The sequence below is a fragment of the Acomys minous genome (assembly GCF_964271855.1).
Source record: "Acomys minous genome assembly, chromosome: 12".
Classification (NCBI taxonomy): Eukaryota; Metazoa; Chordata; class Mammalia; order Rodentia; family Muridae; genus Acomys; species Acomys minous.
In genome coordinates this window covers 53,463,821-53,486,748 of record NC_140493.1, presented here as the reverse complement: position 1 = coordinate 53,486,748, position 22,928 = coordinate 53,463,821, and the positions used below count along the sequence as shown (strand labels likewise).

At 39.1% G+C, this 22,928-nt stretch overlaps 1 protein-coding gene across 1 annotated transcript in view; it reads left to right on the top strand.

Moving 5' to 3' along the window:
* PKHD1L1 (PKHD1 like 1) overlaps positions 1–22,928 on the top strand; it is a 144,008-nt gene that overhangs the window by 71,022 nt on the left and 50,058 nt on the right. Inside the window, exons 40-51 of the mRNA XM_084803031.1 lie at positions 584–733; positions 3,083–3,257; positions 4,876–5,032; positions 5,394–5,550; positions 6,516–6,595; positions 7,174–7,303; positions 8,227–8,356; positions 12,522–12,763; positions 14,673–14,809; positions 16,644–17,673; positions 19,331–19,522; positions 21,987–22,138. Of these exons, the coding sequence (XP_084659157.1) occupies positions 584–733; positions 3,083–3,257; positions 4,876–5,032; positions 5,394–5,550; positions 6,516–6,595; positions 7,174–7,303; positions 8,227–8,356; positions 12,522–12,763; positions 14,673–14,809; positions 16,644–17,673; positions 19,331–19,522; positions 21,987–22,138 (2,732 nt within the window). The remainder of the gene's footprint in view (positions 1–583; positions 734–3,082; positions 3,258–4,875; positions 5,033–5,393; positions 5,551–6,515; positions 6,596–7,173; positions 7,304–8,226; positions 8,357–12,521; positions 12,764–14,672; positions 14,810–16,643; positions 17,674–19,330; positions 19,523–21,986; positions 22,139–22,928) is intronic.

Sequence of the window (22,928 nt, the reverse complement as noted above, 5' to 3'; positions counted from 1 at the left end):
TTTTTTGAGACAAGGTTTCTCTGTGTAGCATTGACTGTCTTAGACTTGCTTTGTAAACCAGGCTGGCCTCGAACTCACAGTGATCCACCTGCCTTTGCCCCCCAAGTGCTGGGATTAAGCTGTATCATTTAGTTAAAATTTTTCCAATTTTAAATTGTCAAGTTACATGTGGAAATTTTAAAATCATATTTAGAATAACTTGAATATAATTTTTCTGTAGAAAACACTGTTTCTAGTTGAAAATTAACGGTTAAAAAACTCTAAAAAGTATGATGAAAATACTCAAATAGTAATGTTACATGTATGTTTTGAGTACTCTGAAATCCTTTGTGACATCTGTTTTAAATTAAATTTCAGTTTCTAAAAATTTTTGCTTAAGTTACCAGAAGAAACGTTTACTCATTGAAGATTTAAAACACAATTTTAAAAAATATCTGGTTTTATTAATAATATGATAAACTTCAGATCTAAGAAAGTTATGCAAAGTAACTTCCCTTTCCCGTTTTTAACTAAAGCAAATATGTACAGAGGGGAAGTTTTCTGCATATTCAGTCAGTTTTCTCCTCTCATTTGTCTTCTTCAGGAAGCTTTGGTGGTGGCCAAACCTTGACTGTGACAGGCACTGGGTTTGATCCACAGAATTCAACTATATTGGTCTGCGACTCTGAATGTGCAGTGGACAGACTTGTATCTGACTCTACAACACTGGTCTGTGAGGTTCCTCCTAATAAGGGTAAGTACTCGAGAAAAAAAGAACACCAGCCTGGGAGAAATGTTGATTGTCAGAAGCTTACGGTCTTTGTTTTCTCAAGTTGTTGAATTCTTTGGAAGTGATCACTTGACTTCAAGCAACTTGGTCAGAACTCTACTTTCTACCTCTGTAACTCGGAGGACATTAGTTCATGACATCAGTTGGTGACTCTTAGTTGGGTATCCAAGTGGAGACCATGTCTTTCGTTCTCGTCAGTTAAGTCAGTTAAAGGATACTGAAGAGGGAGAAATAGTCATCTTCATGGAGGAGCTGGTTGTCTAACACTGGATGGTCAACATGGGAAACATATGCTTCAGTAACATCACACAGACCAATGTTGTATTTAGAAATATGCAATATACATATATGATTATAACAACAATTAATGGAAAAATGATGCCATAAACCTGAAAGAAAGCCAAAAAAAAAAAAAAGAAGAAGACATATAGGATGGTTTGGAGGGAAGGGGGGGGAGGAAAGGAGGAAATAATGTGTTTATGCTATAGTCTCAAAAAAATAAAAGTTATAAAAATTAAAAATAAAAAAATAAAAGTTATTTTAAAAGATGAATTGGCACAATGCTTTTGTGTACAAACCTTGGCAGTCAGCAACAGGATTTGGGCCCTAAGCATTTCTTTGGTAAAGCTTTTGAGCCTCTCTCTCCCTCAGAGAAGTCATCTGTCAAATAACGTTTAGCATAGTGGCATTCTTCATAGACTTATTGCGAGGTTAGCGTGTAGAAGGACGGATACCTGGAACATGATATATGATTGGTATTATTATAATTCCTGTTTCTTTTATCTGGTTGAAAAATAAAACCTGAACTCCAGGTAATCCTAAATTTCACATTTTGCCACTCCTTTTTTATCCCCAACTAAGTAGCTAAACTTCTCCCTATTTCAGTTTTTCTGTTAAATGGAGACATTATTCACCCTAGTTTGGTCTGTTGTGAATCTCAACTATCTAGTACTGTGTAAAGATCTTTCATTATAATTTAACAATTTGGACAGGCGTGGTGGCGCACTCCTTTAATCCCAGCACTCAGGAGGCAGAGGCAGGTGGATTACTGTTGAGTTCAAGGCCAGCCTGGTCTACAAAGTGAGTCCAGAATAGCCAAGACTACACAGAGAAACCCTGTTTCAAAAAATAATAAATTATTATTATTATTATTATTATTATTATTATTATTATTATTATTTAACAATTTGGAGGGGCTGTTTGTTTTATTTTTGTTTGTGGGGGTCTTCTTTTTATTTTAATTTATTATAATTTATTCAGATTACAATCCGATTCTTATCCCCTCACTTGTATCTTCCTGTTCCCACCCTCCTTCCCTCTTCCCCCCTACTCCCCTCCCCTTGACCTCTGACAGAAGGGGACCTCCTCCCCCACCATATGACCACAGCCTATCAGGTCTCATCCAGATAGCCTGCTTCCCCTTCCTCTGTGTGCCTGCAGGACCTCCCCACCAAGGGGAAGTGATCAAATTGGGGGTCACCAGAATTTATGTCAGAAGCAGTCTCCTCCGCTCACCCCACAACCATGAAGAATGAGCTGTCCATTGGCTAGATCTGAACAGGGGGTCTAGGCAGTATTTCTTTTAGCCTCAGCTGTCCTAGAACTCACTCTGTAGACCAGACTGGCCTTGAACTCAGAGATCCACCTGCCTCTCCCCAGTGTACCACCACCACCTGGTAACAAAATTTAAGAAGGTATTTAAATGACATTTAATATATATATATATATATATATATATGCTTTATGTGTAAAATTTTAATAAATGATTTTAAAGTTTTGTGAACTTTTTGTTTACTTGATATTTTGATGATGAGTTTTATTTGCCATTTCAACACTAGAGTGTTTATTTTGATTTAAAAAATATGCAGCAGTACTGTTGAAAATTGGCAGGTTGTGAGCCTCAACACTGGCTCCTCTTCTGTTATTTTATGTGGGTTCCTTGTCCTGTTCCAGCTCCTCCCCCGCCTCCTCTGCTGCCTTGCGTCTCTCTCCTTTTCCAGCTCAAATTTTTAATGTTGGACCTCGTAGGACTGGAAACCTAAGCTGGCAAGTTTGCAGAATTGTCCACAAGAGAAGTCTGGCTTTCCCCCCTCGCCCTTCCTTTGTTAAAAGTGTATATAGTAATGTATATGGGCTCTGTGGTATTTTTACCTGTTGCCAAAGGATTTGGTAGTTCATTTGGTACAACCTGTGTGCACTATGAAGTGCTCACCAGAAAAATCAAGAAAATAATGCAAGTATTTAGGGGGCGTTGACAGTGAATCTGGGCCTGAAGGCAGAACTCGACGCCATTTGACTCCCCTCTCCTCATAGGCAGGGGACCTGATCAAGCCTGTGAAGTGAGTGTGGTCAATGGGAAAGACTCATCGCGGTCCACGACGGTGTTCACATACGTCTTGTCCCTGACTCCACTCATCACTGAAATATCTCCCAGAAGAGGCAGCACTGCTGGGGGCACCAGACTTACAGTCACAGGATCTATATTCAGGTACCGTCTTCACCCGAGTGCACACCCACATGCTGCTAGGTGCAAGTCATCACACACCGTCTTCACCCGAGTGCACACCCACATGCTGCTAGATGCAAGCCATCACACACCATCTTCACCCGAGTGCACACCCACATGCTGCTAGGTGCAAGCCATCACACACCGTCTTCACCCAAGTGCACACCCACATGCTGCTAGGTGCAAGCCATCACACACCATCTTCACCCAAGTGCACACCCACATGCTGCTAGGTGCAAGCCATCACACACCGTCTTCACCCGAGTGCACACCCACATGCTGCTAGGTGCAAGCCATCACACACGGTCTACACCCGAGTGCACACCCACATGCTGCTAGGTGAAAGCCATCACTTGCTTTCTCCTATGCCTCCAAGTCATCAAGAGCAGTATTGTATGTCTTCTTCAAGGCTGTCAAATACAGAGAGCCAAAACACTAAGAATGTAACATTTATATAATTCCTGATTGTGTCATGGCTCTTCTTGCTATAGATAATCTATTGTGTATATATATATATGTAATAATATAAATGTATATGTAAAAAATTATTTTAAAGAACAGTCTTATAGCGTGGGCCTTTCTGTTTGTAAGGCATGATTGAGGTACAGCACAGCACTAACAGCAGCATTCACTGAACACGGACTCTGTGCTAGGGAACTTCCAACCCACAGAAGGTTCCTTATTTGCCATATAAGGTGTTTTTAGCCCACTTTGTGTTCAGGAGGTTAAAGTGCAAGAGATGCAATGGCTTGCCCTAAATCTTACAATAAGTTCACAAAAGTAAATCATTTGTTATGCTTTTCTCATCAACGCATCTCCAGTCACATGTTTCACTGGTTCAAAAGAAGCATCCTTTCCCTCATCAAATCCATTCCTTTGCAACCAGCCAGGCTCTCTCTCAGCTGCACTGTTGCAACCAGCCAGGCTTTCTCTCAGCTGCACTGCCATCCTGCAGTAGACAGAGCTGACTCCAAAGCATGGAAGGCTAGTTTAGTTTCTTAAGTGCTGACAATTAGTTACTCTGAGTGTGCATTTCAAGTAGAGATGAAATTCTAAGACTTCTGACTGTGCTCAAACTACTGCAAAGGGAAAAGATTATGGGTAATTTGTACAATTTGTAAAATGCAACTATTTGGAAACTATAAAGAGTCTTGATCCCTTGAACCCAGGCAGCGTTTCCTTTAACACTGGAACACTTGCTGGTTTGTACATTGCTATACCCTGACTTATTTTTCCTCAACAAATAGTTTTTTTAAGATTTATTTATTTACTATTATTATGTATACAGTGTTCTGTCTGCATGTACACCTGCAGTCTAGAAGAGGGCATCAGATCACATTATAGATGGTTGTGAGCTACCATGTGGTTGCTGGGAATCGAACTCAGGACCTCCGGAAGAGCAGTCAGTGCTCTTAACCTCTGAGCCATCTCTCCAGCCCTAAATAGTTTTGAATCTTAATGTGGTGTCAGCCTGCACTTTGAAAGACCGTAGAGCATCCATTACCACTACTTTTACTGTAACACATGAACGCAAGGCTTTTAATAAGTGAAGCAGAAGTTTAAGGTAAGCACATGTGGTTAACATTTTCTTCCTTTACAGTGAAAACACACAGGATGTTAATGTCTCCATAGCCAATGAAAAGTGTGATGTCCAGTATTCCAACAAGACACATATCATCTGCGTGACAAGTGCCCATGCTCCTTCAGGCTGGGCTCCAGTCCACGTCACCATCAAAAACATCGGCAAGGCCAAACTGGTAATGACGGCTGGGTATAATAACCATGGCAATGAAAAATCTAGCACCCTGGAGGTGGGCTTGTTGCTAGTGGGTATCTTATTTGAATGTCTCCAACAGATAATTGAACTGTGTCTGTTTTGAAACCTAAGCAGTGTGTACATTTTGTTATTTATTGTTTGTGTTTTATTTGATATTTTAATTATTCTGTCTGGAATAATTAATAATGGAATTTAACTGTTATTGCCATGAAATAATTGGTTCATCTGTAACATCTTAAGTTGAGTTCCATTTCATTACTTAGATAAATGTATCCTGTTTCAGATTTTTTTTTCTTTTGATAAATTCTCTGAATGTTATGGTTTCTCACACTCTGTGGCAGGAGAATGCTGTCTTCCTATATGTTGATGTTTGGTCTTCCAACTCTTCATGGGGAGGAAACCCCCCACCAGAGGAAGGGTCACTTGCAGTTATTACAAAAGGACAGACAGTTCTGCTGGACCAAAGTACCCCTATTCTGAAGATGCTGCTTATTCAAGGTAAGTTTGTGAAACTCTGCTGGTTGTTTCTATGAAGTTAATTTAACCAAAAGTCATGATTAGGAGACTTCCTCTTTGCACTATGCTTTTAGAATCTGTGATTTTGATATTATTTAGGGTTATGCCTGTAGAATTCTTTAAACTTTGGCTCATGAAACTTTTTTCCAGTGATAGTAGTGGAGGGTGGTGACCATCTAGATGTACTCAGACCTAATTGATTAAAATAACAGCATTACCCATGTCAAAAATAGTGAGGTAGTTGGTCCCAGGGGCTACAAAATTATAGCAGTTTGCTCAAGTCCATCCTAAACAACCCCAGACTGCCCTAGACACTGACTTCAAGTCTCTCCTTTGCCTGTGAAGCTGCTTCTAACCTGTGTTCTCTCTGCTTCTTCATAGTCTGTATCTGTTATAAAAAAGAAATAACCACAGCGATTACAATTGTGCATACAAAACATTACCCAGTAATAAGAAAATGCTTGGAGCTTTTGTGCAAAAACTTTGGCAAAATGGTCTTAAGTGCTTGAAGTCTTCTGTAATTTTATGATTTATTTTTTAGCTTCTGTAGTTATAAATATGTTTATTATTTGATGTCATTAGATAATTGGACCATAGGGAAAGTTGCTATCTTCAAATTGACATCAATCTTATAAAAAGGCATCTTAGTATATTTTTAATGATGCTAGTCAAGCTATTGCTGTGGCACAAAATAGTAAAAATTTCAGAGCTAAATATTTTTTAAGGTGAGAGTAAATGTTGATGTTATAATTGTTTCTACAAAGATAACTATGTCTTTGTCCTTAATTTATATTTTGAGGCTCTGATTTATAAAATTAACTTGTGTCATTGCACTGTTTATTGATAATTAAAATAATAAGTGGTTATTGGAAAGCAGTTTGCCCTAGAATTTCTTTTGTCATCAACTCTTCAGGTCTTGTAACATTTTAACATTATGTGGTTTATAGGTGGGATGCTGATATTTGATGAAGCTGATATTGAACTCCAGGCAGAAAATATCCTAATCACAGATGGGGGTGTTCTTCAGGTACAGAAAACAGTATCTTTAGTTGATTTATTGTTTAAAATATTATGTGTAAAAAAATAGTTAATTCTACCAAATTTTCGTGAGGTTGTCTTTATTTAGATTGGTTTAATTACTGTAACAACATTGCAGGAGGTTTATTCTCAGAATATTCCTGCATCTTAAATAGGAAAAGAAAAACTGCCATGGGTCAAAGAGTGTGTTGCCTGAAGGTGAGTTGTTGTATATTGACTTATTAGAAAAGTCAAATTTTAGCGCTTGAGAGAACTAACAAGATGACACAAGAAAAAATGAACAGTATCTGAGGAACACTTGGAGGTCTTCCTCTAGTTTCCTCATATAGAACCATCTGCTTTAATACATGACTGCATCCTTTTTATATTGATGTTTTCCATGTGACAATAGCACACACATGAACCTACACACATATGAAAACACAAACACACAAAAAATTAAGGCTTACATTGTGAAAGAAAGATATGAATGCCTGGATAATTCTCAAATGGGAAAGAAAACAAAAAAAATTTTTGCATAATTAGAACTGTGAACTGAGAGGCTTAGTGTTCTATGAATTCTTTCAGATTGGGACAGAAGCGTCCCCATTTCAACACCAGGCTGTCATTACTCTGCATGGGCATCTTAGATCTCCTGAGCTCCCTGTATATGGAGCTAAAACATTGGCTGTAAGAGAGGGTACACTGGATCTGCACGGTAAGCCACTCTGTAATAGGCTTGCCAGGCTTCTAGCTTTGGATAGTGTCTGTTCCCCATTTCTTTCTGAGTCCACCCATTAATCTAGAAAGCTACACCTATAAGCAAGACTCAGAACCAAGGGCATGCCTTCCCTCTAGGCCATCCCATAGCCTTCTTATAGCCATTTCTATGGATGGTCAAACACTCTTACCTTATGGACTTTATGTGCTCACTACTCTGTCTGAGAAGGCACTAATTTTGGAATTAGAAGATGGTAATGTTCTGATTTTTACTTTGGAAACCAGGATATTTCTAAAATATAAAAAAAATGTATATTTGTACTTTCCTACAGTATTAGTTCAGGAAATTGTCATCAAGCGATGTGGATTGATCATTTTTGAGGTACCAGGATGACATTGCTTAAACATGAACTGAGTCATTTTTACACTGATGTCTTCCATATGGTGATAACCATAGTCTTTTATGTCTTTTGTGAATGTAGAATACTATAAACAGAAATACTGTGACCATAGATGTCCCACATGGTATTAAATATACACTTACTATGATCTCTTAGAAATTTAAGTACATGATTTATCTGTAGATTATCAGTTTAAGCAGTTTATACCAACAGTGATAATATGATCACAAATTATACTCAGTTTCTATAAAGAAGATCTTCACAATCAGAACACATTGTTGCAGAAGCACAATTTACTAATTTCATAGATGCATAATTATTATACTGGCATGTTGTTATAAACCTAGCTGTTAATTTTCCGAAGCAAGAATTTCTCATCTTTCTTTTTTGAGATAAGTGGTGAAATCCTAAGACAAAATAAGTCTTCATCAAGTTGACTTGACTTAACTCAAATGCAGAAAGCACTTAGTAACCCAGAAAACATATCTGAAGAAATGTTCAATTTGTATGTGGCTTCCAGGTCTGCCTGTTCCTGTGGTCTGGACTCGCTTGGCTCACACTGCAAATACAGGAGAATGGACCATAACTGTACAAGAAACAGTGACATGGAAGGCAGGAGACACCATTGTGATTGCTAGCACAGGACACCGGTATCTAACGATGATTTATTTGGGATACAAAAAAAAATCTTTTTTTAATCTATGTAAAAGAAGAATGGTGGCAATTCCTCAAACTATTTTATTATAACTCAATGCATATGGTAAAGAATGATAAACGAGCTAGGTGGAGGTGGTACACACATTATTTAATGCCATCACTCATAACTCAGAGGCAGAGGCACGAAGATCTCTGGGAGCTCATGGCCAGCCTGTAGCCTGTGGCTAGAGCTGCAGAGAAAAACTCTGTCTCAACAAACAAAGGAAACAAACAAACAAAAACATAAACAGCCAAATACATGTGGGTCAGATGTTAGCCTCTGTCTGGCCACCAGTGTGTTGAGCTTTCAGTGACTGAATTTGTTATAAGAACAGGAATAAATCTGAACCATAGTTAAGCAACAGGTAGCAATAAAACCCTTTATTTCACATGGTTAGGCAATCTTAGGTAAGATTTCACTGGAAAATAGCATTCTGTTGCTGAAAGTCATTTGAAGAACATCTGACTTGGTGCTAAACACATTTATGAAACCAAAACGGTAAATGAGCTTCTTTGTCTGGGGTCACCAGAGGATGTGGCTCAGCAGCAGGTGGAACTCCATTATTTTCCAGATTTGGCAGTGTTTCCTAGGGAGCAAAACTGGAGGAAGTGATAAAGAAGAGAAGACATCCCGTACGCAATGAGAGAGCTGGCAGAAGCTTCCAAATGCCTGACACGTCACAGCTGTGCCCCCCTAACGTCCATTTAGTTACATATCCAAGCAATTATAAAGTGAAAATATAGCAGAGCCGCCCCGAGAATATGAGGGAGCAGGGACGAGAGGAGCTTTGGTGGAGCTCAATATTCAGATTACAGACACTAAGATTGCATCCGACTATATTTATCAGGAAATGAAGAGTAATTATGACAAGAAACAGATCTTCCAAGCCCGTGACTGAGTTTAAAAATTAAATTGCAAGATGCCACTTTTCAAGTTAAAGATAGGCCTGCAGATGTTAGGAAGAGATAAATATATACTTACAAATGTATCTTTGTAAGCGTCTATTTATTATTCCCCCTGCCCTGAGAAGGAAACTTAAATTATAGAATGACAAAAATAAACAAAAAAGGAGGGCAACCATAGGGCCCATGAATAGAATAGGAAATCCTTATTTCTATCCTTTCTATGTGGGATAAAAGAGCAACTTTTACAATTTAGAATAGAGCTGGTTTTAGGTAACATGAATTAGGGCTAGAGAGATAGCTTAGCTCTTAAAAACTAGGATTACAATCAAAACATCAAGACATATGAACTAAGGGGTTTCCCATCAAATCTAATTTGCTATTCATAGGTGAATCCAATCTGAGAATTTTCAAACCAAGGTTAAGAGAAAGACTTTTCTGTAACAACACTGGTTAAAGAAGAGGAGGTAGTGAATTTGGGAAGTGGCAGGGAGAGGTCGTAACCAGATATGGGAGGGATATAAGAGAAAGAAGGGATAGGAATTATGTAATTATTTCTAAGTAAATATTTAAAAATTAAAATTTTAACGCTAGAAAAAGAAAATGTCTTTTGGTGGGGGTTGGCCTGTGTCCACTCCTAGCAGTACCACTTACCATGGCCGTGACTCGGTCTGTCTTGGCTCCAGCAGATTTTCAAACGCTATCCCTTCCTACCTCACATACCTACTGTGAAGATGCAGTGAGACGATTGGCCCAATAACGAACTGTGCTTCCAGGAAAGTGCCTTGTAGGCAGGACATGTCACTAAAGGAGTAGGGGGAATGTGTTTAGGTTCCTGTGACATTAAAAATACCATCTAGAACGTCCTGGGGGCGCAGCAGCTGGGCTGGTAGGGTGCTTGCCCTGGCATGCATTGGAGCCCCAGTCGGCTTCTGGCTAGAGCACTACATAAGCTGGGGCATGGTGGTGCATGCCTGTAAAGCCAGCACTCAATAGGTAGACACAGGAGGAACAGATGTTTAAGAGCATCCTCAGCTGCATAGTGAGTTTGAGATAAAGCTGGGATATATAACCACCTTAAAAAAAACCTATTTTCTTCTAAAGAAGTTTCTATAGCCTCTTGATCTAAGACAGTGCAAGCACAGCCTAAACTGCTTCCACATACCACCTGTGAGATCTTGGCTTACTCTCCCTTATACATCTTGACCTCTCTACCTCTCCCAGGCCCTTTCCAGCAGCTCCTCCCATGGCCCCTCAGGGATTCTAGGTTCTGTGCCACCTACTATCGTGGAATGTAAGTTTGTTTTGTATCCTCTAGTTTCCTTTATCATTATCCTTTTTTTTTTTAAGGCCTTAAGCTGTTCAAAACTTCCATGTCCATTTCATGCCAAGTGTCCATCTTCCCCTTGTAACACTCCAGAGTCTAATATTTTACTTCAACAAAGCATTGACACTGACCTGCCACTGTCCTGACAGTGACCTGCCACTGGCCTAACAGTGACCTGCCACTGACCTGACAGTGACCTGCCACTGACCTCTCAGTGACCTGCCACTGACCTGACAGTGACCTGCTACTGACCTCTCAGTGACCTGACACTGACCTCTCAGTGACCTAACAGTGACCTGTCAGTGACCTAACGGTGACCTGACACTGACCTGACAGTGGCCAACAGTGACTTGACAGTGACCTGCCACTGACCTGTCAGTGACCCAACAGTGACCTGCCACTGACCTGACAGTGGCCAACAGTGACCTGCCACTGACCTGTCAGTGACCTGACAGTGACCTGCCACTAACCTGAAAGTGACCTGACAGTGGCCTGACAGTGACCTGCCACTGACCTGACAGTAACCTGACAGTGACCTGACAGTGGCCTGACAGTGACTTGTCAGGGACCTGACAGTGACCTGCCACTAACCTGACAGTGACATGACAGTGACCTGACACTGACCTGACAGTGACCTGCTTTCAGTTTCACTTAGATTCTCCTATCTGGATACTTTTGGCATCTTTCTGCTTTTGCTAAGTGCTCAGCAGGCAAAATAACTCAACGAGCCCCTTCCTGCAGAGGACAGGACAGAGAAATAAGTACGACAGAGGCCTGCAGTCTGGTTGCTCTGAGTCCAGCTGGGAAGTATGCAGGTTGTAGCAAAGTCTAGAATGGTGGAGGAAAAAGATGAGGCAGTTCACTTTTAATCTTGTTTGTATATGACACTAGAGTTTTATCCAGTTTTTAAAAATAAGAAAATACAGGAGAACAAAGAACTAAAGAAAACAGAATCATCTCTCTAGGCGTACCTGTTGGCAGGACCAATCACTTTGTAGAAACTATAAAATATTGTCAGCACACTAGAAAGTGAGATAGACCCTACATTTTTTAAAGGGCTAAATATATGAATGTGTACATCATATTGTGTACATCAGACTCAGGGCCCAAGTAAAATTAGAAAAACTCACTTTCTGTGGCTAGAATTTTGAATATATTAGAGAATATAATAATAACAGCAGTTGAATAATTTCTCTACTTAGAAACTTCTTGTGACTTTCCTTTGTAATACTCTTTACTTTGCCATGATTGATACATTACTGCAGGAAGCCATCATATATGTCTTACAGGATGCTTAGAAACTTCTCTGGCCTCTCTTCACTGGATGCCAGTAGCACAGCCTTTCCCACCAATTCTATTTTTAGTCATTGCTAGAACATGAAGTCACCGTCATTTATTGATTTACATTCAGAATTTTAGACACGCCAAGACAGGAAAAATGTTTTCTTCAAGGCTGTCAAATACAAATAGCCAAAACACTAAGAATGTAACATTTATATAATTCCTGGTTGTATCATGGTTCTTCTTCCTATAAGTAGGCTATTATATATATGTGTAATAATAGAAATGTATATGTAAAGATAATTAATTAATTAATTTTAAAAGAACCTCTGAGGGAGAAAAAGAACCTCTGAGGATGGTACTTAAAGCTACAGATTATTATTTTTCACACTCTGAACAAATCAACCACTCAGGTTTGAAATGAATCATAAAACTTACTCTAAGTAGAAAACACTTTTTTCAAATATCTATTCAGCATATGCCATGACATTTTTTTCTAAAGCACCTAATTTTATGACTGAAGCATTCAGATGTGTAAAATGTGTAATTTCGTAAATACAGCAAATGTATACATTAACTTTTAATATATTTTTCTTAAATTTTTACAGACACAGCCAAGGAGAGAATGAAAAACGGACCATTGCATCAGTGTCAGCTGATGGATTGAACATTACACTAACCAGGCCACTAAACTACACGCACCTAGGAATTACCGTCACACTCCCCGATGGAACTGTGTTTGAAGCAAGGGCAGAGGTTGGAATTCTTACAAGAAATATCTTAATAAGAGGCTCTAATAATGTGGAATGGAATGACAAAATTCCAGCATGCCCCGACGGATTTGACACAGGTACTCTTAGCAGCCGCCATGTGCCTGACGGCGGCCATGCTAGCTTTTTAAACAATGTTGGCTTATTTGAAGTGTATTGTTTTATTTTCAACTTTAAAATGTATGTACATAGTAAGCATGGGGATTTGGAAACACTGACGGCTTGGCATCATTTGCAATATAATGAGAAAAGTGATCAGAGCTGACACCAAAGTGGAAGAAATTAGCATGCTTGGAACCCATTGATAAAATCCTTTTCCTAGTCTTCTGATTTCTTATTCTGTGTTTCTATTCTTTAGGGTCATTTAGTATGCAACCTTGATAACTATGGTTTCACATGTCACCCAGAAGCTGCATCACTTAGATTTACCAAGGAAGTGTAGAATACAGTATCTGATGTTTTATTTAGCAAATCTTTAATAATGCTTTTCATCTTTTTCAGGGATTTTTCAACCATGTGAGAATAGCTTCATTGTAGCTAGACACTGTAGGGAATAGTTCAGTGGTGGCGGGATAGAAAGTGGGTTTATGAGAAGATGAAGAGATATGTATGTAGATATATAGATCTGTAACTTTTAAGATAGACTAGGGCAGCTTCAGTGCCTTTGAAATTTTGGTTCAAAGCATTCTTTATAAGAGGTTCTGTTCTATGCACTGCAGGGCATTTTGGAACATGCCTGACCTGTAATAATTAGATATTAGTAGCATTCCTATTACTGTGCCAATCAAAAATGGTTTCCAGGTGCTGTAGAAGTATTTTTCTGGATGCAAAACTGTCCCTAGTTACAAGCCACAGAACTGTATATACTATGCGCTGTTAGCAACAAGCCTAAAGTATCTATGATTTTCAATGACAAAGGATGCTTCGTATTCGTGCTCCATCTGTCTAGTCTAATATGGGTCAACAGGAGGTCCTATTCGTTATAATCATTTCAGAATTCAGACTCATGTAGGCTTTGTCTCGATATGGGCTTTCATAATGTGAACCAAAGATGAGATGGCTCAAGAGTCAAGTCACCAGCTAACTGCTTAGGTTCTGAAGTGACATCTATTGTTTTATGTGCCATTGGCCAGAAATAAGTCGCCAGCTTTGGGGATGTTCAAGGGACCTGTACAAACAGAATAAAATTACTGGATATTGACGCACCTTAATGACTTGTTTATGCTATAAAGCAGAATGTCTTTTGACACGTTATCTCAGTAGTTTTGTAAACATTAGTACCTAAATAATAACGCACAAGTTGGTTAATAGCTTTTTCTTCAAAGATAAGCATAAGTTCTTCATATTTTATATTAAATGACCTATTTTCTAATGTCATTTTATCTACATCAAGTCTCACAGTGCTTATGAAAACAAGTCTCAAGCTGTTTAAAATGAGAATAGTTCCTTTTATGGAAATTAGGCTGTCAGAATCTATTACTACAGAAGCATAATTTTGCATTATGTTAATTCCTCATTTGAAGAGGAATCTTCAAAAATTATAAACAAAATACCATTATCATTGTTCACTCAACCATTCAAATATTATTTAATACTATCTTTTAAAAATGCTTTAGGATATGCAAAGACAACAAGACAGATCACTTACCTTTTTATTATCTAGAAAAAAGATGATATGAATACATAATATTTGTGTTCCAGAATGACACTGAAAGTATTTGTAAATAAAGAGATATGGAATGAATATAAGAAAAATTTTACAAGAATATTGCTGTAAGGTCTTGAATTATTTATTTATTTATTTATTTATTATTTATTTTTGAGACAAGGTTTCTCTGTGTAGCCTTGGCTGTCCCGGACTCACTTTGTAGAACAGGATGTCCTTGAACTCACAGTGATCCGTCTGCCTCTGCCTCCCTAAGTGATGGGATTAAGGACATATGCCACCATACCCCGCTATAATTTAAATATTTTTAAATATTTTTAAAGGAGAATTTGCTACACAGACATGCCTCCAAGGAAAGTTTGGAGAAGAAATAGGAAGTGACCAATTTGGAGGCTGTATTATGTTGCATGCTCCTTTACCTGGGGCTAACATGGTAACTGGAAGAATAGAATACGTAGAGGTAAGGAACATCACTGTTAAATCGTGTTCTTTCATGCCATACAGTGAATATGTATTGAGCCCCTGCTGTTTGCCATACTCCACTTCCAATCTGATAGTAAGCTGATAAATGAACAGTGTTAACACTCATTTGATCATTCCAAATGTTCACTTCTTTATTTCTAAAAAAAAAAAAAAAAGCATAAATCAGATCCAGGCACACCCATAATTCAAAACCTAATAATGGCTTCATATTACATTTAAAACAGAAAATTCAAGTCCTTTTCACTGGACCAAGGACCTGAAATCCTAGTTGTTCACGATTTTGTCACCTGTGGCTTGTTCATGTCAGGTTAGCCACAAGAGCATCCTTATGTAACCATGTCAGGCACATTTCTGATGTGTGTTCATCACACTTGTTCTCCACTCAGTTTGAAGTGCTGCTCCGTCAAAGCCTGCACACCGCACGTTACTGTTATTTCTATTGGGCTTCTTACGTTATCTCTTCCTAAGAGAGCCCTTCCCTTACCATGTTTACTTTCTACTTGTTGAAATTGCTACCCAAACTCCTGCTTTCCTTTATTTACTCAAACATGTAATGTTTTATAGATTTCGAAATCTTCTCTGTGGCTTTTTCATAATCAGATTTAATAACCAGGACTAATCAGTCATTACCGGGTACTCACTGAAGAGAGAAATAGGGAAGGGATTAGATACCCACTATCAAAGTCCATAAACCCAATCTGCCACTTATAGAAAGCGTTGATAGTAACAGAGTCCACACTTCCATCTGCCATGACCTTTTCTTCAGATAAATTACGTGTGTGGCATCTGAGATGTAAACTGGTTAAGATTTCCAGAATCAGTTTGTCTATTAAATAATAGTGATAATTCTGTATAGACAATAAAAGCAAAAAGCTGGGGGCTGTGGTTAAGAGCACTGGCTACTCTTCTAAAGGACATGGGTTCAATTCCCAGCACCCACATGGCAGTGCACAGCTGTCTGTAACTCCAGTTCCAAGGGATCTGACAATCCTCCGAGAAATACAGGCAGGCAAAACATCAGTGCACACAAAAATAAATAAATCTAAAAGAAAACTCAAACCAATCAATAAGTAAATAGCTGTTCTAATAGTTTATTTCCTTAGACAACTAGGTTATGTTGAGTCATACAGGTCAGCATCTTGTATATTGGATATTTAGATCATAGACTTAAAAGAACACAGACCAGAATGGCTAGTAACAGCACCTAACCTGGAGCCACACCCACTTGCATTGACATGGAGCTTTGCAAGTATGAACGAGGCCATTGGACTGTTTACAGTTTCTTCATCTGTGAGATGAAGCCAGTGGCGAGCTCCTAAGATTATGGTAAAGACTGTGACCTTGCATATAAAACACTACAGTGTCTGACACCTGGTAAATATCCCACAGGGGTTATTATATACAGGAATCAAAGGATCAAGAAAAAGAAGGCATGGACCTTCATTTTGTTAAATAGAAAAGATCAGCTGTAGCACCAATTTCATTTTAGTTGTGGGGAGGAGGTAAAACACAAAAGAGTCAAAGATAGGTTTGAGCATATGGTAGTGGGCAAAGCTGCCTGGCAACAGCAGGTTTGCCTTTTTACTTCCTTACTCCACATATGTGCTCACTCTTTCGTTCACACCCTAACAAGTGTTGTCTTATTGTATTGCATTATGTAAAAGATTGGATTTAGAATAAAGTGCTATTTCCAAATGGTAACATGAATAGTGTGGAGGACATTAATGTAATTATATTCCTATCTTAATATGAAATTGGAGATTACTTTGAAACAGGAAGTCACTGAACAGCTTTTATTTCTGGCCTGACAGGTGTTCCATGCTGGCCAGTCTTTCCGTTTAGGACGATATCCAATACATTGGCACCTACTTGGAGATTTACAGTTCAAGTCTTATGTGCGAGGCTGTGCAATTCATCAGGCTTACAACAGAGCTGTTACAATCCACAACACACACCATCTTATTGTTGAGAGGAATATCATATACGATATAAAGGGAGGAGCATTTTTCATAGAAGATGGTATTGAACATGGCAACGTCCTACAGTATAATTTGGCAGTGTTTGTACAGCAAAGCACTAGTCTCCTGAATGATGATGTGACCCCCGCTGCATTTTGGGTAACCAACCCTAACAACACCATCCGGCACAACGTGGCTGCTGGTGGCACTCACTTTGGCTTTTGGTACAGAATGAACGACCACCCCGACGGCCCATCCTATGACCGAAACATTTGCCAAAAGAGAATCCCGCTTGGAGAATTCTTTAACAACACTGTCCATTCTCAGGGCTGGTTTGGACTGTGGATTTTTGAGGAGTATTTCCCTATGCAAACAGGCTCTTGTACGTCCACAGCGCCCGTGCCTGCTGTCTTTAATTCACTCACTGTCTGGAATTGTCAAAAGGGAGCTGAATGGGTCAACGGAGGGGCCCTGCAGTTCCACAACTTTGTGGTGGTGAATAACTACGAGGCTGGAATAGAGACCAAGAGGATCCTGGCTCCTTATGTCGGGGGATGGGGGGAAGCCAACGGAGCTGTGATTAAAAACGCCAAAGTTGTTGGTCATCTTGATGAGCTGGGAATGGGCTCTGCGTTTTGCACCTCGAAAGGCCTGGTTCTCCCCTTTAGTCAAGGCCTGACTGTATCATCTGTACACTTTATGAATTTTGACCGTCATGACTGTGTGGCTTTGGGGGTGACATCAATCACTGGGGTTTGCAATGACAGATGTGGAGGCTGGAGCGCCAAGTTTGTCGACATCCGGTATTTCCACGCACCAAATAAGGCCGGCTTTCGATGGGAGCATGAGGCAGTACTGATTGATGTGGACGGTTCACTTACAGGTAATACAGTTCTTCAGTCCGTGGTCAGAAGTATGTTTCGGTTTACATGACATTGAACGGCTAAGGCGGATTCACCAGTATTACAGATGGTAGCCCAGCAGTAAGCTTTACTGACTTGAAAGTTACAGGAAAGCCCCAGACACCAATGAGACGTTCTTTTTTGACAGAGCTCCAAACTGTCCGAAGCAGCCTCTGAACGCGTCCCTTTTTTCTCCTCCACTCGCAATTTGATTTTGAATTAATGGTAGTTTGTGGAGCATCAGTGGAGACACTGCTGTCTTCCATTTCGATGCTAGAACTCCACCATTCTGCTTTCATTTTTCATCAACATAAAAATTATTTTCATGATTCCAAAGTTCTGGACTCAGTGACCTTCCATACTAATAGATATAAGTTCTATCTCTATTTCTAAATCATGCAGTCAAAATATACCTTTACCAGAACACTTTCAGAAGCAATGACAAGCCTGCTGTCAACTCCTTTGTAATTTAAGTTCTAAATTTGTATTTGTTTTAAAAGGTGTTCAATGGGCAGAAATTATGAAAGAGGATATAGTATAGTTGTTTGTTTGTTTTTTCTAGTTCTAACTCTGACATGAATTTTTCAGTTGGGTGGTGAGTAAGGGAATTTAATAATGACCACTAAAATTTAGCTTCAGAGTGGCTATTATAACTGTAGCAACGTACGTTGAGGTATGGACTTTGGATCTGGTTAAATTCAGTATATGATCATTTGTGCAGGATTTTTATAATAATGTTTATTAAATTTTTAAATAAAATGTTAAACCTAGAAAAAAACATATTAGGGTTTTTTTAAAAATCATTTTAAGTCACCTAAGTCATTTTAGTCAAAATATGTCACATTTTCTATAAACATCTATAATTTCTAAAGGATTTTATCTTTACAAAACATTAATGATGGACTTATCTAAATAGGTAGGCCGCATATGTGGAGGTGTTACTTAATACTTTTTAAGTCAATTGCTAGGTGAACCTAGAGATCTCAGTGGCTGGGTTCTGGAAGTCTCCTTGAAAGGTGAAATAACATTCACTCCTTCAGTCTTCACATGGTCCGAGTCCAGAGAAAGCTGATGGTTTCTGCCTCCCATCCTAACTGAGGTTTTCAGGAGGGAGACTGTAGTGGTTCTGACAACAGTTCTGGATAACTGTTCTTCACTAACTCGGTGTGGGTTTTAAAGATTGCTTCTACCCCATTTGCCCAGGGAGGACACTTTTCTTGCTTAGTATCTAGGAGGCAAAGTTCCCAGCTCCCTAAGCCCTTCCTAAGGACTTGTTCTCTCTCCAATAATGATAGAGCCAGTGTGAGACTTTCTCTAGTAACTAAGCCTGTATTTGTTTAAAACCGCGTGATCTATGAGCAGATTTGAATCTTGTTGTGAATCCTGAATCAAGTTCCCTGCGCTATTTTTTGTCTCTTACTTTGACTCTGGTGGATGCTTCAGGCCTTGTGTTCCGATACATTTGTCCTAAGTCCCTTGGCAGAAAAGTCTACTATAAAACCTATGTATCCTTGTTGCTTGCAAACAGAAACATCTACCAAGGTTTCTTGTTCGTAATACTGTAGCCACAGGAACAATACATTGTAAGTTAGTTTTTGCTGATTTTCTTATATCGGGCTGCTTCTGTTTCTTTCCCAGGGCACAGAGGGCACACTGTTGTTCCACACAGCTCCTTACTAGACCCTTCACACTGCACTCAAGAGGCTGCGTGGAGCATTGGTTTTCCTGGCTCTGTCTGTGACGCCTCTGTGAGTTTCCACCGTTTAGCATTCAACAAGCCTTCTCCGGTATCTTTACTTGAAAAAGATGTGGTACTCTCAGACTCTTTCGGTAAGTGAATTCGGACAGTTTAGGCACTTCGCTTCTGTGTTTTCCTAAACTCTTGTTATCATCACCTTGAGTCACTACACGATATTCTGAACGTTGCACAAAGCACATTTATACTTGCCGTATTCCAGGCGGAAGACTCGCAGCTCAACGTGAGTGCTTGAGGGACTTTAAATAGATGTGGATATTCCGTTGATTGAGGCCCCACCAGGATATTATGACAAAGAACAGGAGAGTTGTCTCAAAGACAAATGTTTGTCATTCTCACTGAAGGAGTGGGATGTGTTGAGCATATCCTAGGTCAACAGATGCATATGAAGTGCCAGGGACTGTTGATTCATAACAGTACTAAAGTTGTCCTTAGTACAGCAGCTGTACCTGGCATTATTACTGGACTATGTTTTATTAATTTATTATTATTCACAATCCATATGCAACTTTTAGCCAAAAGGAAAGTTAAACAGGGATGCGGTCATAACTTTGCTCTTCATGTGCCATAAATCTTTGGTTGTTGCATTGACCTCTACAGTTGCTCACAGTGTGTTATGATGTCACTCATCTTTCTGATACTACAACAAAAGCCTGGGATAAATAACTTGTACCTGGAAAGAGTTATCATGGCTCAGGTTTGGAAGTTTCATTTGCAATTAGCAGGCCTGGTTGTTTTTGAACCGCTGGCCAAAAAGTGCATCTTGGTGAGGACCACATAAGGGAACAAAACTATAGAATCATCATCGCACAGTCCCCTTTTGAGGGCCTATGCTTAATGACCCAAGCCCCTCACACAAGACTGCATCTTTTAAAAGTTCTATTGCTTTCCGGTAACATGACCCTGGGGGCTATATCTTCAACTCATTGGCCTATGGAGGACAATTAGTATGTTTAGTGTCTGGGGGCAGATAATTTTTAGTTCCCTTAGTCATTGCTAAGAATTTGTTCTCTCCAATACTCACAGAGCCAGTGTGGGACTTTCTCTGGTAATTAAACATGTTTTCTTACTTACACTTCAGCTAGGCGACGTTGAGTGCCTCATGTCTGCACATCTGTCTGTCACTTATTACACCTATGCACGTATTTTTCTATTTACAAATTAGTAGTATTCTTTGACTTCCAATAAATTGTATTCTGATAAACCTTACTAGTTGAAAATGTAGTAAAGTTGAAAATGCATCTATTTGCACATAATAGTGTTAAACAAGATGTCTCAGTCTAGCTTACTTTACCTATGTTCAGACACTTACATTAGCTCCTAGTTCAGAAAAGTCACCGAACACAACACCTATTTTATAATAATGGCTTGAATATCTAATGTAACTAATTGGAAAATGAACTATTGTTATTTTTATGACATACCAATGTATATTCTAAAACTCATTAAGTCCAAAACATCATAAATTATATATTATCTGTATAAAGTGAATAGCTGTCTATAGTGAATCAAACTCCCACAGATTATTTTGGTAGATGAAGGATTCTGAAAATGAGTGAAAGCATGGGTAAATCAAGGGTTTTTTCCAAACAAAATATTTCTAGCATTTACAAATGATATTGTTTACATTTTCTGGGTAAAGCCAAATGATGCAGCTTCTTGATAGCAAAGTGTATACCTGTGAACATCTAATGCAAACACATAATAAGTGATTACAACTATAGGAAGGGACATTGTCGACATAACCAAGTGCACTTGCCTGTCCTTCTCTGGTTTCAATACTTAACTTTCTCCTTCAGTGCACTTCAAATAATTATAAGGCAGTCTTTTAATATGCTATTGGCATTTCCAAGTACCACAGCCCCCACTTACCTATATTTATAAGTGACTGAATATTTAAAATAAATGTCAGGTATTTCAATAGAAGTTACAAAATATTATAGCATAAATATTCCTGTAATATGCTAACGGCTAAAAGTACCTATGTCTTGTCTAATCCAGACTGGCATATTGGGATTTTGTTATTCTTTTCACATCAGAGCCTCTCAAGAATTTTCTTATAAAAATTCAAAATGATTCTCATGTTTCAAACAGAACTCTACCCCATATTTTACTGTGGGGGTTGGTTTTTTTAAAGACGTATTTATTATTATATATACAGTATATATATACTGCAACCACATCATGATTCACAGCCATCTGTAATGTAATCTGATGCCCTCTTCTGGCCTGCAGGTGTACATGCAGGCAGAGTACTGTATACATAATAAAATCTTTATTAGAAAGAAAGAAAGAAGAAAAGAAAGAAAGAAAGAAAGAAAGAAAGAAAGAAAGAAAGAAAGAAAGAAAACTGTAGTGCGCATTTTTATCATAATTAAACGTAATGGTAAACATTAGGGGCTTTTAGTTAAAGGCATTTTAAATATAAGAGAACACTCCCCTAGCAATGTCATGGACTGTGTTTTCTCTTGTTCAGAAACTGAGGCATTACGTGGAGGTGCAGCTTATGGCTGCTGCCTGTTTTCTGTTCTCTAACAGGCACCAGCATCGTTCCCTTTCAGAAGAAGCGGCTGACCCACATGTCAGGGTGGATGGCTCTGATTCCAAATGCAAATCACATTAACTGGTATTTTAGAGGTGCGGAACACTTAAGCAACATATCATACACCTCCACATTCTACGGATTTAAGGTAAAGGAAGAGCTACAAAGGGCAAAACAGTAGCCTACACTGTCATCCTCACAAACCCAGTTGTTTTTTCTTTTCTGAGTGTGTAAGTATACATGAGCATGGATGTGTCTGTGTACGTGTGGTATACCTACATATGTGTGTACAGATATGAGCAGCTGTGTCTTTATCAGTGTCCACCTTAGTCTCTTGAGATAGGCTATCTCCCTTGAGTTGGGCTCCCCCACTTTACCTGGAGCTAGGATGAAGGCCAGAAAGTCTTAGCAATCTCCCAGTCTCTGCACGCTCTACACTGAAGTTACAGGTATTATGAGCCATGCCTGGCCTTGGGATTTGGATTCAGGTCACTGTGCTTCCACACCAGGGACTGCTATCCGCTGAACCATTTCCTTAGCCCATTAGTCAGCCATTTCCAAACTCAGAATGCTCACACTTCACAAATCAATCTTTTAAAGGCCTTTGATGCACCTTGTGTGACCCACTTTCTCTTTTTTTAATTTTTAATTAATTTATTCAGATTATATCTCAATTGTTTTCCCTTCACTTGTATCCACCCATTCCTCCCTCCCTCCCTCCTGCTTTCACCCTATTCCCCTCCCCTAGGTCTGTGACTGAGGGGGACCTCCTCCCCGACTATATGGTTGTAGGCTATCTATCAAGTCTCATCTTGGTAGCCTGATTATCCTTTCTCTGAGTGCCACCAGGCCTCCCCACCGCAGGGAAGGAGACCCACTCACTTTAAATCTAAAGAAGCTTTTTTGTGCCGTGTTTTCTGTCTGCCTTTGTCCTTGTT